The sequence below is a fragment of the Anomaloglossus baeobatrachus genome, chromosome 5 (genome assembly GCF_048569485.1).
Source record: "Anomaloglossus baeobatrachus isolate aAnoBae1 chromosome 5, aAnoBae1.hap1, whole genome shotgun sequence".
Classification (NCBI taxonomy): Eukaryota; Metazoa; Chordata; class Amphibia; order Anura; family Aromobatidae; genus Anomaloglossus; species Anomaloglossus baeobatrachus.
The window spans coordinates 302,509,018-302,525,775 of NC_134357.1; the positions used below are offsets into that span (position 1 = coordinate 302,509,018).

General features: G+C 42.0%; 1 protein-coding gene across 1 annotated transcript in view; it reads right to left on the minus strand.

Moving 5' to 3' along the window:
• Nucleotides 1-16,758, minus strand: part of LOC142312750 (polycystin-1-like) — a 258,417-nt gene that overhangs the window by 21,691 nt on the left and 219,968 nt on the right. Inside the window, exons 38-41 of the mRNA XM_075351738.1 lie at nt 12,145-12,299; nt 11,958-12,064; nt 11,732-11,849; nt 5,852-5,947 (exon numbers count right to left, since the gene is read on the minus strand). Coding sequence (XP_075207853.1) covers nt 5,852-5,947; nt 11,732-11,849; nt 11,958-12,064; nt 12,145-12,299 — 476 coding nt within the window. The remainder of the gene's footprint in view (nt 1-5,851; nt 5,948-11,731; nt 11,850-11,957; nt 12,065-12,144; nt 12,300-16,758) is intronic.

Sequence of the window (16,758 nt, forward strand, 5' to 3'; positions counted from 1 at the left end):
GGGGGATAGGTGCAGACATAGTATGTGAATTGGTGGGATGGGTGCAGACAAAGTATGAAACGGTGGATGAGTGAGAACGCAGTATGAGGAGTGAGGGGGATAGGTGCAGACACTGTATGAGGAGGGATGAGTGCAGACTCAATATGAGGAGTGGGAATGGGTGCGGACACAGTATGAGGAGGGTGATGGGAGCAAGGGGGTGATGACAATGGAGGTCGTTATGAGACCGTATAGGATGAGAAAAATGGGAGGTGGCACATAATAAAGACTGGTTAGGGTGGGGGCGGGATGGGTGCAAATATGACTGGGTAGTGTGGGTGGGGGCGGTATGTAGAAGGGGCTTCATTGGGAGATAGTGAGAGGCCACAGCAAGGAGGGGACAGTATGGCGAGGAGGGGGGAGTGTGATGAGAGGGAACAGTATAGAGACTGGGCAGTATAAGGAGACACAATGTAGAGGACAGTGTGAAGAGAGGGCCCAGTATGGAAAGGAGAGAGCAGTGTGGAGGGCATGTACCATACAAGGGACTGTGTGTGCGTAATATTTTGTGCAGGGAACACAGTGAGGGGCAAATTATTTATTCAGGAATACAGTGTAGGGCAGATATTTTTATTTAGGGACATTATAATGACACACTTATTTTTTAGGCATCGTGTCGGGAAGTGCTACAGAAAAGCGGAGAAGATGGAAGTCTGCGGAGACGAGCTGTGGCCATGAAAAGTCATCATGGCACCCGGACAAGATAAAGAAAAGAAAAAGAACAACTCCGATCAGAGACAACATAATCTATAAGGTACCTGGACGTAAATGTTTATTTGTGATATTGACTAATTCTCATCAGTACTGTGGTTACTGTATGGTCTGATAATGATTGATAACTACAACTCCTAGTATCTTCTTACCATTGTTAGGGCTCTGAGTCATATGGGCTGTTCACTTTTCAAATGCATACGTGGCTACTGGTTTTCCTATATATAGGTTCTGTTGCCCCTTTTTTGTAATATGATTTCTTTTCCTGAGGAAGGAGACGGAGATGTCTCTGAAATGCGTAGAATTATGAAATAAAGGAAATATTTTTCATCTACAGCATCAGTGGTTTTTAGCGCACCCTTTAAACCGGTTTTCTCTTTACCTGACCTATATATTATATACTGCATTCCGAGGCCGCTGCTAAACCGCAAAAAGGCACTCACATGCGATCATAAGGAGTTGTGACTTGCACAACCCTACCAGGTGAGTGTACCTCTTTCTGTCTCTCTACCCTCATACCGGGTAAGACCCTATTGCGCTTTTTTCCCCTACAGCTCTACAAGCTTACCATTGTTAAGGACATACTAAACGTTCTAGGTTCATGAGATAAATATACATACAGGGCTGACCTGACATTACAATTGATGTACCATGTACTGATTCTTATGATGAATTCCTGTACTGATGAGGGTTTTGATGCTGTTTCTGTAGTGATAGGGGTTATATGGATGTATTACTGTACTTCTGGGGGTTCTAATGATGAATTTCTGTACTGATGAGCATTTAGATGCTTTGTTTCTGTACCTATGGTGGTTCTGGTGAAGTGTTTCCGTACTGATGAGGGGTTTGATGCTTTGTTTCTGTACTGATGGGAGCTCTGGTGATGTATTTCTGTACCTCTGGTGGCTCTCTGTTGATGTATTCCTGTGCTGTTATAAGTCGTGATCCTGTACAAATGTAACAATTTGGAACTTGTAAGATTACATTATACAGGGATATAAAGATAATGGTGGACAAAAGAAAAACGGGTATATGCCGCGCTTAAAAACCACTGAGTTGGAAGTAATATAATATTTCTCTTTTATTTACAGCATTCCTACGCGTTTCAGAGACAACAGACCGTCTCCTTCTTCAGGGAAAAAAGAAATCAAGATGATTTCTTTTTTCCCTGAAGAAGGAGACGGTCTGTTGTCTCTGAAACGCGTAGGAATGCTGTAAATAAAAGAGAAATATTATATTACTTCCAACTCAGTGGATTTTAAGCGCGGCATATACCCGTTTTTCTTTTGTCCACCATTATCTTTATATCGTGCCTACGGGGCCGCTGCTTGAACCACGCGGACACTCACATGCCTTTGAAGGAGTTGTGACTGGCACAACCCCACCAGGTGAGTGTTACTGTACCTTCTCTAACATCATATGTTATATCGGGTAAGACCCTATTGCGCCCTTTTGTCTCCCCATTTTAGTTCATTATACAGGGATATGTTAATAAAGTATTGTGCCATCTGCCAATTTAAGGGTTACTATATATTTTTAAATGTTAAGTGCATTAAAAGGCTAATTCCAAGTTTGTGATGCAGTCACGTGCCGACTAGTCATGCGTGGCCTTGAACAATGAAAATGAATTGAGTGAAGCCAGACATGTCTAGTCAGAATGTGGCCAGAAGTATACAAATCGCATACTTGTGCTCATATGACTGTCCAATCTCACCATTGGCATTAGAGAATCCTAAAAGTGTGCAGTGCAAGTGCTGTGAGAATTTAGAAACCTGTAGTTTCCTAAAGTGACTGCACACATTAATCTCTAATCTGGGCAAGCCATTTAATTATAAATTAAGCCCTGTAGCCCAATCCTAACACCGTGTAATATATTCACTGTCAGGATTTGGCTCTGCTTGTTGGTTCCAGCAGTCATCACATGGCCACTCCACTCATATGCGATTTTCATACTGACGGTCATGTGACAATTAAATTTTGTTCTTGCCACTCTGTTTGTCACTGAACATTGACAGAATTAGAAAGAGCAGCTCATCATCACATGACTCTAAGTATGAAAATCGCATATAAATGATTGGTCACAGAACGACTACTCAGACCGCTTTGGGGGAGAGAGTGGAGTGCAGAAGTGGAGTTTTTCCAGAGTGGATAGTGGGACTGTGGAAAGTTTGCGGGGTGGAAGCAGAGCAGGGTGAAGTCGGGGCTGGACTGGAACCTGGATAGAGTCTAAAATTTTGCCAGTATGTGGCCTTGGAATTCCTGGTGGCAGCCCTGCTTGTAAACATGCCAATTAGCTTGTTTGTCAGCTCATCGATAAATGCAAGTTCTACAACTTTCTAACATATTTTTTAAGATGAAACGCTAGCTTACATCAACAAGCTTTAAACCTGTACACAGTTCAGACTGTTGAGTTCAAAGAATATTGCCTGTAACCTGTAGGCGAGGGTGAAAAAAGTGGAGAACCAGTGAAGAGATTCTCAGAAAACAGGCAGTGCTATGTATAGTAATCTACGCTTCTGTGTGTGTTGCATGTGTACTGACTACCGAGAGGAGACATTAGGATCAATCAAATAAAAAGAAGACCCCCCCCAATCAGATATGGCAGTAGAAGTTGCGTGATGGTTACTGCACAAGGCTAGTCTTCATCACCAACATCTTAGATAAACTGTGTCTATGTGTATATATATGTACCGCCCCTGCAGCAGTCGGACTCCTCAGATCCGGGGTTACTGTGGCTCGAGGGTCTCCGGACCCGGGGGCTTACGGGCACTTGAAAATAAAAGGGGCTATTTACAGGTGGGGTTAGTGTTGGTGACGCCACCCGTGGTTCACGGTAAGGGGAGTACCGCCTCTGCCGATGAGAGTACCCAGGGGTAGATGGAACGCGGCAGGCAGAGGACGTTCCCTCCACGGGTAGGGTATGCCCCGGGACTCTGGACGGTGGAAATGTAGGGCAGCGTGGTGCAGGCCAGACGGGTGATTCAGGGGAATGAGCGTACTCACTCAGGTCGTGTGGGTGTTGGTGCGACCATTAAGCAGACTCCCACACAGGAGTAAACCAAGTCTCTGAATGCCGCTGCCACTCAGGGGAGCTCGTCCGGGAATCCATCCTTGTTAGTATTGCTGATGGTTCTGGACCTGCCTCCATGCACTATATTTAGATGTTTCTGAGTGACCCCTCAGCCTGAAGCTTTTGGGGTCCCACTCCCCACAATTAGTTAGAGGAGCTGTGCTTTCGATGGCTAACACTTGGGATCTCAGTGGGACGCATAAGCTGGAAAGCCCTATCCCCCTCGTTGTGTTGGTGCCTTCGATCTCTGAGCTCTAGGGGAAAGTTCATAAAGAGACTATCCTCCACAGGCTAATTATCAGGTTGCGTGAAGCTATTCCCTGATCTAGGGTCCAGTACCCTGCCATGCTCGGTACCAGTCCAGTTACTAGATTTTCCGGTGCCGACCATTCTCAAAAACTAAGTCTGGGCACCCTTCTCCAATACCCTGCGACAGGGTCTCCGACTCCTCCGGTCCCAGAGCACCGTCTGCGACCTAGCCTAAGTCTCCCAGGGAGCTACAACTCCCTCAGCTCCTCACTCTTTGAGGGCTACCCCTCAACTGACTATGTCCCTCCCACCAGCCCATCTGACCCCTAGGCCGGTGGCCCTTTTCCAGCTAGACCACCCACTGGTGTGTCTGACAGGGTGTGGTGTCAGGTGTGGTTAGGATTTGAATGCTGATGGAGCAATACCAAAGGTTAGGATACCAGAACCATGGAGGGTGAGTTCTGCACCGTAAGAGAAAGGAGTGCAGTTCCCTGTGACACCCTGACTAGTCCAGGGGCGTCACATACAGTATATATACCATATTTTTCGGATTATAAGACGCACAAATTTGGGAGGAAAATGAGGGGTGCATCTTAAATCCAAATGTAGCTTACTGGGAGGTGGAGAATGGACGCTGTGCTATCTGCGATGTAGGCTGTGCTGGCAGCGGTGGGGGCTGCTGTGCTGGAGGCTGCTGTGCTGGCTGTAGAGGGGGCTGCTGTGCTGGCTGCGGAGGGGGCAGCTATGCTGGCTGCGGTGGGGGCAGCAGTGCTGCCTGCAGTGGGGGCAGCTCTGTTGCCTGCAGTGGGACGGCTGTGCTGGCTGAGGTGGGGGCAGCAGTGCTGCCTGCAGTGGGGGCAGCTCTGTTGTCTGCAGTGGGGCGGCTGTGCTGGCTGAGGTGGGGGTGGCTGTGCAGGCTGTTGTGGGGGTGCATGTGCAGGCTGCTGTGGAGCAGGGCAGTGCGGCTGGTGTCCAAAATGCTCTGTCGGCGGTGCGGGCTTCAAATAATGGCGCCGAAGTCGGCGCCTGCACAGATGTAGCTCCCAGCTCAAAATCTCATCTGCGCATGCGCAACCTCCAGCCCATTGATCTCCCAGCAGCTGACTTAAGGAGAATAGTGCCCGCAGGTGTTGCGTGCGCAGATGAGATCTCGGCTTGTCATTGAGATGAGAGCTCAATCATCGCACGCGCTGACTCTGGGCACCATTTCTTTGAAGCCCACACTGCTAGAAGAACATCTGGGACACCCACCGCACTTCCCTGCTGCACACAGCCAACACAGCCTCCGCAGCCAGCACAGTCCCGACCGCTGTCACCAGAGCCCCCACCACTTCCACCATAGCCCCCACTATTGCCAGCACAGCCCCCACCGCAGCACCTTCAGCATCACCCTAATCCAGCACCGGTCCAGGTCCTGCCTCCTGTGACCCTGCTCCACCGCTGCTTCCCCCTCTGGTAAGACGCCACCGGAGTATAAGATGGACCCCATTTTTTTTACCTTTTTAATCTCTAAATTTGAGGTGCATCTTATAATCCGGTGTGTCTTATTAAACTAAAAATACAGTATATATTCATACATCATGTGGCAAAGCTCGTTGACCAGTCGATATTGACTTCTAGGATTGCTACATGCAATAGGTGGTGCAACAGATAAAGTCCTCATCCTTACTAAAGAGGATATTTGTATATTTAAATTCCCTGAAGAGCATTGTATGGGTTATTAGTCTCCTAATGCCGGCTTGGCACTCTCCACAAAGTGAAATATTCCATGTTAGAACATACCTTTTATTAATCCAGTTTATGTTCTTCAGGATTTGGATGATTTCTTTAGTATTTTTTATTGTGCTGCCAAGCAATTGGCATGGACTCTCCATACATCTAGAAGTTGTAATACATAATTAGTGAGCATAAAGGATATACATAGGAAGATCCAGCATTAGAAGTGTGCCAGCTGATATATGAAAACAGCAATTTTCTTACAGGTGTATTACCGGGTGACAATGGTACAGTACTAGGAGACACCTCAACATTATGATCCAATCATGAGGTTTAAATATCTGGAACTCCTTTGTTGAGGATAATATAGAAACTGAATTCCTTCTATTTCTCCTGCAAAGAGATGTAAATAGCTATCCTCAGTACTGAAAACCCAAGACAGCTCCATAAGGATCTGTTGGGAGTCCCAGTCAATGAACCACCCATGAGGAAGTTATGACATATATATCACCATTAACTATACTAGGAAAAAGTACAAAAATAATACATTAAGAATTCCATTCTAGACATTCAGTACAATTGGGTATTATCCAAACTCATACCAGCCATATCTCATGCTCTAAATATAATTGGTGTTGCTACAATATGGTACATATAGCAGTCTAAATACCTATGGCCACACAAAGGCATCAGTACCCACATCTGATCACAGCTTTAGCATCGCACCCATGTGTAAAATTCATATATACATAAAAGCAAACGTTGTATAGGCTGTCTAACTCAGTGGTGGGCTCCCCACAGATATGCTTGTGCACAAATACTTTCAGAAATTTGGAAATGGCCTTAGAAAGCATTGGTGCTCATACTGGAAATAAGTTCAATGAATCAAGACCCTTCCCAGACATAATAAAGATTTTATATTATGTTTGCAGACATAAAAAAGGCCAAGCAATACCTTATAGCAATAGCAATCTACTCTTCTGAATCCCGCCCCATATACTGCCTCACAGGATATCAGAAAGCCATATGTGGAGATAAGCAAGTTATCCCATTTTGCAATCTACTCATCTGAATCCTTTGCTCTATACTGCCTTGACGTGTGAGGCAGTATATGGGGTGGGATCCCAATAAGTAGATTGCTATATGAAATTGCACGTCCTTTTCTACATATGCATATTTGATATCTTGTGAGGCAGTATATGGGGCGGGATCCAGATGACTATACTGAAATATAGGATTATTTGCTTTTTCCTTTTCATCATTATTTTTTACATATGCCTTTCCGATATCTTCAAGAATTACCTTATACTGATCCCATTTTATTAATAAGTCCTAATGATTTACCCTGTTCCATAGTCCCCATCTCCTAGATTATTGTTGCCAAAGTATGTAAAGCGCTGTGGAATTAACAGCGCTATATAAATTAATAAATATTATTATTATTATTATCATCATTGGACATACTGAGTGTGTACTAGGGTAAGACAGGGTCAGCAGCCGTCTAGTGGCGCACCATTTGCATTTCTTTTCGGGTGCCAACTTTCTCGGATAGGTAGGGCTATTTGATAGGGCCTTATAGGCAAAGATACAAGTTCACTTAAAGGCACAAGAAATAGTTAGTTTATAAAATGAACTCTGGTTATTTCCACTTTTTAATATTTATCCACATTGTACCACATTATCATTTTTGTTTGTTTAGTAGACGTTTAATTCGGCATAATAAATGTTAATTTTTAAATAAATGGGTATATCAATTTTGTAAACTATGTAAAATGGAAAGAAAATTATTTGGAAATCTTTTATAGCCGCTATATTTTCTTAATATTCAGAACATAGAACACAGATCCAAAGGTGAAAGCTATACTTTTTTTCATCTTATTTGAAAACATTAACTAATTTAGAAACACATCTTCAAAAATGTAGGACAGGGCCAGGTCTACCATTGTATATCACCCCCTGTTCTTTCTACAACTGTTTGTAAATGTATGATAAGAGAGACAGTTTTCTGGAATTTTGGAAGGGCAATGCTGTCCCATTCTTGTCTGATTTAGGATTCTAGCTGCTTAGCAGTCCTGGGTGTTTGCTGGATTTTTCATTTCTTAATTTGCCAAAAAAAATTATTGTTGAAAGTTCTGGACTGCAGGTGACCTGTTCATCACCCAAACTCTTTTTCTGCAAAGCCACGCTGTTGTGATGTAAGCAGTGTGTGGTTTAACATTGTCTTGCTGAAATATACAAGGACTTCCCTGAAATAGACATTGTCTGGATGGGAGCATAGGGTGTTCTAAAACCTCTATATACACTGTGTACACAATTATTAGGCCAATGAGTATTTTGATAATATATTTATACAGATTTTACAAGTCCAAGCTGTATAAACTTGAATGCTTACTGGCTGAAACTTATCAAGTGATGTGTTTTTCTGTAATGATAGAGGGTGAAACCTAAGGTTATCAACACCTTTTATCAAAGTGTGCAGAATTGTTAAAAGCTTGTTTTACTGTGACAAAATGGGTCAAATAAATTTAACTTACGCTGAAAAGTGAAACATTGTTAAAGTCTTATAGAGGGATGCAACACTCTAAAATTGGCTAAGATATTGGAGCACCATCACGGAACTATTAAAAGTTTTGTTGCAAGTAGTCAACAGGGTTACAAAAACTTGTTGAGAAAATAAGATGTACACTAACTGCCAAAGATTTGAGAATAATTCAATGTTAAGTGAGCTGCATCGCATTCTCCTCCAGTGCTGTCATATTCCAGAATTGCAACCTCCTTGGAATTACGGGAAGTACGAGGTGTTTAGTGCTCAGAAAGATGGCCGAGGTAGACATAGATGGTGAAACATCAAGGCTGGGCCAAACAAATATCTGAAGACAGATTTTTCAAATCTTTTATTTACTATAAAGACTCCTGATGGACCAGATGAATGGTAATGGTCACAGACCTCCACTTCGCAAGGTGAAGGTGGGGTACTGCTATAGGCTGGTATTATTATTATCTCAAAATCAACAAAGCTACTACCAGTTTTTAGAAGATTATTTATCAAGCAGTGGTATAAGAAAAGTCTGCATCTTTCAAGAAAATCATGATTTTTATGCAGGACAATGCTCCATAACATGCACTGAAATACTCCACTGCTTGAACAATTTGTGGGCCCTTCAAATAAAGGATTTTTTCAGTGTTTGTGTTTATTTCTTTTCACATACAGATTACTAATGGGGGTCTCATAGATCCTCCCCATTAGTAATCTAGGACTTAGTGGCAGCTGTGAGCTGTCATTAACCCCTTATTACCCCGATTGCCACCACACCAGGGCAATCAGAATGAGCCAGGTAGAGTTCCAGAATTGTTACATCTAATGGATGCGACAATTCTAGGCTCCTGCAGGCTGTTATTTTTAGGCCCCCAGTTGTCGGCTTTATCATGGCTTCATGGCTGAGCATCAAAATTGGGGGGGAACCACACACCGTTTTTTAATTATATATTTAAAAGCCACATAGGGTCCCTCTTATTTTGATACACAGCCAAGATAAGCACACGGAGGGTGCTGCAGCCAGTAGCTGTATGCTTTATCTGTGCTGGATTTCATAATATGGGGTGACCCTATGCCAACTTTTTTGTTTATTTTTATAGCACGATAGGGACAGACAGTGTGTGTGATTGCAAGCAGTTAGACACGCTGTCACACGGATGGTGGCGAGGTCTGACTGCAACCAATCACAGATGCCGGGACTGCCAGTGGGCAGGGGAAGCAGTGCATATGCATGAGGTTAATGAGCGGCCCCGGAAGCATTGTTACTGCTGAATGGGAGACTGGTAAGTATAAGCTCCTGTGTTATTCTTACTTCCTTTTTTATTTATTACCCTGGTGGCCTGATCCAGATAGTTACTCGGGGTTCCCTGAGAACTCTAGGCCTTTGGGGACGGTGCACGAGTACTATCTAACCCACGTGGATTCGGACTTTTACAGTCCGGGTCCGCCCATCACTATTCATAAGCCCAGACAGAGATTTTCACAACTAAATCATTCCTGTTTTTAAGTGCTGGTTGGGAGCTCATAGATCACAAGCATCCTGTACTGAACGTCAGACTTGTCCCTTATGCACATGGATTTCTTCAGAATTTTTGAATCTTCTGATAATATTATGTAGTCTAGTTGGTGGGATAGTCAAATTCTTTGCAATATTTTGATGATGAACATTTTTTAATTATTCCACAACACAGTTATTCACAGATTGATAAGCCTCTGACCATCTTTGCTTCTGAGAGACTCTGCCTCTCTAACATGCTTGCAACTTAGTTGAAAACTGACCTTCCAGTTGGTTTTCATTAGTACCACTTACTTTTCCAGCCCTTTGTTAATTCTATCCTAACTTTTTTGGGATGTGTTGTTGCAATTAATTTCTAAATTAGTTAATTTTTTTAAATGAAAAATTTAAAAATGTCTAACTTTCCCCTTCTGATATTTTCTATGTTCTGTTGTGAAAAAAAATTGGCTATTAGAGATTTCCAAATCATTGCATTCTTGTTTCATTTACATTTTACACAGCGTCCCAACAATTTTGGAATTGCGATGCAATTATTTAAAAATTTACTGTATTTTTCAGATTGTAAGACGCACTTTTCCTCCCAAAAATTTGTGAGGAAAATGAGTGGTACGTCTTAAAATCCGAATGTAGCTTACCGGGTGGTGAAGAATTGGCGCTGTGCTGTTAACCATGCATACTGCGGAGGGGGTGTGCTGGCTGTGGTGGGGCTGTCTGTGCGGGCAGCTGTCTGGCTGTGCTGGCGGCTGGCTGTGAGGCTAGCTGGTTGTGCGGGCAGCTGGCTGGCTAGCTGTGCAGGCAGCTGGTTGTGCAGGCAGTTGGATGGCTGTGCAGGCAGCTAGCTGGTTGGCTGTGTGAAGCAGGGCAGTGCGGCGAGTGTCCCAGATGCTCTAGCTTCAAATAATGGTGCCTGGAGTCGACGCGTGCGCAGATGGAGCTCCCGGCTCAAGATCTCATCTGCACACGCACCGCCTCTGGACGCCATTTCTCTGAAGCTTGCACCACCGACAGAGCATCTGGGACACTCGCCACACTACTCTGCTTCACATAGCAAGCACAGCACGACCGCTCCCAGTACAGTACCCACCGCTGTCAGCACAGCCGCCACCGCTGCCAGCACAACTGCTATCACTGCCAGCACAGACCCCACTGCTGCCAGCACAGACCACACTGCTGCCAGCACAGATCCCACCGCTGCCAGCACAGCCACCCTCACTGCCGTCACAGACCCCACCGCTGCCAGCACAGACACTACCACAGCGCCTGCAGCATCGCCCTACTCCAGCACCGCCACTGCCTTCTGTGACACCGCTCCACCACAGCTGCCTCCTCTGGTAAGACACCACCGGAGTATAAGACGGACCCCTTCTTTTTTTTTTTACCTTTTTCATCTCTAAATTTGGGGTGCGTCTTATAAAACGAAAAATATGGTAAGTTTGGGATTTCTATTTATCTGACTTTATTTTGTGCTACGGTCTCGGGTTTACATTTATTTAATGATGCAGGTCTAATCTGAGGGCCAAAATTTGGTTAGTAAAATGGTCTGAGTTCTGAATTCATAGTCTGCAGTAATTTTTGGATTTCACTTGCTCCATCCCAGATTTTATTCTTGAATTAGCGCCTGGCAGCAGAAAATCACAGCACAGATAAGACATTCAGCAAAGCCTAAGGAGCAGAAGACCACTCCAGCACAGACTGCACTGCAGAGAGAATGCCTGGTGATAGTGAGTGTGGCCAGCTTCAATGATGTGCAGCAGTATCTCTCCATATCAACTACCACAGGAGGTTTAAAGTAGTAGGAGAAGCAGTGACAATTTGGGCAAAAGATAAATGGGAATATTCTCTGTGCTGGAGGAGTGCAGCAGCAGGCAGATTGTGGAAATATTACCTTGCTTACCTTAACGAATCAAGAGGGACATCTGAGGTAAGATTGGTGCACAGTTCTGCGTTTTCCCAGCTGGTAGGAGGATATTTGCTTGGAAAAAACTTTACAGATCGTGAGGTGGGAAAAAAACCTGAAAGATAATATATAGGAGTATTAATTCTCAACAAAAATACAGAAATAAAGTTATATTTCTATTGAAAATTGTAAGCAGTGGTTATATACTGTCAAGGTAACTCACCAGAATTATACTGGCATAGACGTGGAGAGCCTAACAAGGTCAATCGAGGATCGTTGTAAAGATGGGCAGGTAATGTATTGTCTAGCCAATACCATAGATCAGAAACACTGCAAATACAATTCATACAATTATATAACTTCCACTTTTTATAACATCCTTCTGAATAGTATATTATGAGCCCTCCTACCTTTGTATTGTGGTATAGCTGACAGCAGCGTTGGTAGTCCTGTTAATAGATCTTTTTAGAGTTGAGTGGAGTAGTCGGATATTGTTATCATGAAAGGTACTTTGAAAATTCATCATTAGCACCAACATTAGGAAGATCATGTAACCTGTACAACTCTGAACATGAAACAAACCCTTAGTAACAACAGTTTATAGACAAAATTATAACAAGATTCACAGGCCTAATGTGCTCGAGAATAGATTGGAGACGATTGATCTTAGGTGGATCAGCTTTTTAACAAATTTCAATTTCTAAGATTACAACAAAAAATTTCTGGCAGCATTTTACTCAAGGTTGAACATTGCAGAAGACAGAGAATGGGCCCATGATGTCAGTCATGTCCGCATACTTCTCTATAATGCCTTGCAACTATCACATCACATGGTCTAGCTAAGCCAATCAAGGGCAACATCACAGCCACTGTAAAAGATGAGGGCTGGCCATCTTAGGAATTTACAGTGATGGGGCAGAAGGTCAAAACAAATACTTCATTACAGATAGTTATGAAAAAAAGGCCTAAATATGATTATGGGTTACTACTGTAGCTCTGAATCAAATTGAAAATGGGAGTAGTATTCTCAGTCTGTGAAAAATAATCCAAAGAGTCAAGTGATAGGGAGGTGCTAGACCTGTATATTCAGTGTAACTGTGAGCTGAGTGAACTATGACATATGTGAAGACACAGCCCTGTTCAATGTCTGTCAGGCGTTAATGTTCTTAATTTGGCCAGACATGACTCCCTTTGGTGTGTTAACGCGTGTTTGTTAAGTCTTTGTTTTCCGTCGGACTCATCAAAGCCTTCCATTGTCTGAAGTTGTGTATTGCTAATTTAATGTAAACGCCCTCAGCCTCTCTGTCTACCTCACTCAGAGGAGAATTATACAGGAGAATTAACTATGCAGATTGGAATGCCATCCAATAAGAGCACAGCCTTCTTCCACCAATTCAGTAAGACCACAATACCATGGAATGAGTGTCCGGGAGATACAAAAAGGGACTGCTTAAGTCAATAGGATGTTCTTTTGCTACATGGCTTCAATCTAAGGGTTTCGGTCCTGGTTGGAAGTCCTTTACCTAGCCTAGGCACTTCAGCTCTGGTTAGGGGGATCAGAAACTGGATTATATTATGCAGGAGTACAGCCGAGAATTCTAGGATTCAGCTGGAAACCCAAGTTGGGACGATTCGGTTACCTAGTACGGACCTTGCTGTGCTCGTGAAACTTCCTACGCTTGTCCCTATCCTGTACCCGGTGGGTGCTTGCCAAAGGCAGGGTGCTGCTGGTTTGGGGTATGTTATATGCTTTTGACTGTTGGAGATCCAATAAAGTCTAATTATTATGATTCCCTGAGTTATCTGAATAGTGTTCTGCCCATGGGCGTTCAGTTGGGATGAATCCTGGTCCATGTGGTCTCTCAAAAGGTGTCCTGGCCAGTGGACGAGAGCACCTGCTGACAATCGTGTCTCCACGATATACTACAGTAAAAGCACCTTAACAACATCCTTTTTCTTGATTCTTCGACTGAAACAAAGGAGGGTTGTTTAATACCCCCCTAGCCTAATTTTGCTACTAAAGAAAAATCCTGAAACCAAGGCATTTGGGTCAAGAAAGTGTGATTTATAGATTGCGAAACGGGCAAGCTATATTTTTTTGAAAGACAAAAGAAAAATCTCCAGAATCCAGAAATTTAAACACAATTTTCTACCTCACAACGTGTGTCGTAAAGAATATTTATATTTTTCTGCATACTGCCTTGATGTAATAGTCTAATATTATACCATCAAAATTTTAAATACTATGATTAATATCAGAGTAATGTGATCGCAGTCAAAAAAGGCTATTCTGATTAATCCACTGCAAGGGTTGTAATGTTACTTGCTGCACAATTTTAATACAATATGTTACTAATCTAAACACTTATTATATTCACATATATTGATTTTCATGTACACATGTCCCACCTCGGAATCTTAAAGTGGCCTTTATATAGAAATGCACCAAAAGATCTTTATATTTCTTTCTGAACTCGTATGAGAAAGACTTTATTTGGTAATAATTGGATGCTCTTATTTTCTGTTAGTCTATTCCAAATATTGCAGAATTATTCAGTGCATTACTACATAATGTCCAATAGATGGCAGCATTTCACAATCAAGATATAACTATCAGTATCATCATCAACAGAAAAACCCTTTTACGAAAATGCATCAAAAAATCATTTTTATCTTTACCACAAATTATGCAAACAACTTACATATATCAATTCAATAATAATAATAAATAATAACAATAATAATAATCACATCTATATTGCTTACACAATCTATTAATTTATTACAAATTTATTTTATGCATTGTTTTGCGCACTTCTGCATAAAGCCCAATAGGTGACAGCATGTCAATTACCCACTGAATCAATTGCATCCATTTTTATCCACTGTTGTTACATAAACTATTCAGGTAGTGCAAATAAAATGGAGACTCGTGATTGCACTGTGAGTTCATGTGACAGGACGTGGCGCCATATTTAAGGCACGGATTTGGGAACAGTTAACCACGCCCCTTGAAAAAGCGAGTTGCGAAACACGTGTCGGGGAGCTGTCTGTGCGGTCCACATTTGGCAATGGCTAAATACTAATTCTTTAATCTATCTTGCTGCTATACATCTCTGAATAATTTATGATTATTATTGAATTGATATATGTAAGTTGTTTGCATAATTTGTGTTAAAGATAAAAATGATTTTTTGATGCATTTTTGTAAAAGGGTTTTTCTGCTTGATGATAATACTGATAGTTATATTTTGATGGGGAAATGCTGCCATCTATTGGACATTATGTAGTAATGCACTGAATAATTCTGAAATATTTGGTATAGACTAACAGAAAATAAAAGCATCCAATTATTACCAAATAAAGTCTCTCATACGAGTTCAGAAAGAAAGAAAAAGATCTTTTGGTGCATTTCTATATAAAGGCCCATTATCTAACAGTGATATTTTAAGATTCCGAGGTGGGACATGTCTAATGAAAGTCAATATATATTGCTCAAAAAAATAAAGGGAACACTAAAATACCATTTTGTTGTTTAAGTGTTTCCTTTATTTTTTTGAGCAATATATGTGAATATAATAACTGTTAAGATTTGTAACATATTGTATTAAGAATGTGCAGCAAGTAACATTACAACCCTTGCAGTGGATTCATCAGAATAGCCTTTTTTGACTGAGATCAATTTACTCTGATATTAATCATAATATTTTAAATTTTGTATGTATAAATTTCAATAAAAATGAATATATATTTGATATCGACTCAGGTTTCTTTTGCTTATAATTTATGGTTGGAGTCATAAGGTATCGGTGTCTGATTACAATGGATTTTTGGAACTTTTTTGTTGTGTGTTGGTTACCACCGGTTACCATCTGTTTTTTCCTAGTCAGATAGGTTGAGGTTCCTTAGATATTAATGAGGATGTATTTGTATTAAAGAGATTAAAAAGAGCTTAATAAAGTCTTAGGATGCCAAAGAGTGTCATACTTATATTTTCCAAGCAATTGAAGGCTCAGCTTTATTGAGATTCAAGGCTTTTGGGAAAGTTCGGCAAAGCTGATCTCTTCTCTACTCAAGATGATTGTTATTACTTTTAAGGTGGGGCAACTGATGTAGTAACTCTTATAAGGATACATGTGACATCAATAAATAAGACAGTGGAAGACAAATAAGATTACTGGTATGGTAATGTAGTGGATCAGTATGGTAAATATTGTAAGAGATGAGCGGATATCTTCAAATTGGAATTTGCTGGGTTCACCAAATTTGCTCAAAAAACTCAATTTATGGCAAAAAAAATTGAGTGAATCTCACTACTGGAAAGCTTGTACATGCTGAGAAAATCCATGTGGGTGAATAGGAAAGCGAGAACCCCATTTACTGTACAAGCTTACATTTTACTAGATGGGGAGAGAGAGAGAGCAAGAGAGAAGACCCTAAGAGCTTACATTCTAAAGGAGAGAGTTACCCAGTGACTCTGGATATGGAAAATGGCTATGCTGCATGAACTATGCCCCACTGAGAACTGCTGATTTGTGATGGCCCATGTACAAACCCACACTGTACAAAGTATGATAATTTGTAAGATATTATAGCTGCAGGACATTATGGGAAGGCCTATGCAGTCACCTAGCATCAAACGATCAAATAGAAGTGGACTCCCGCAGTGTTGAAAGTAGATGGTCAGCATCCCACCCTTTGTTCAAGCTACCGCCCTATCTCCCTCCTCAGAGAGTTTTCTCATTTCTAATGAAACTAGGCAGGGGTGCCCCCTGTCCCCACTGATCTTTGCATTATTGTTGGAACCCGTTCTATGCCATGTTAGGAACAGCACAGACATTTTAGGTCTATGTATTTGTACTCGGACATATAAGATTGCGGCGTATGCCGACGATCTTTTATTTTTCATCACCAACCCTGCGATGTCATTGCCTAATCTGATGCGAGAATTTGATAAATACTCAGCCCTCTCCAACTTTAAGATAAATAGGTCCAAGTCCGAGGCTCTGAACATTACCCTTCCC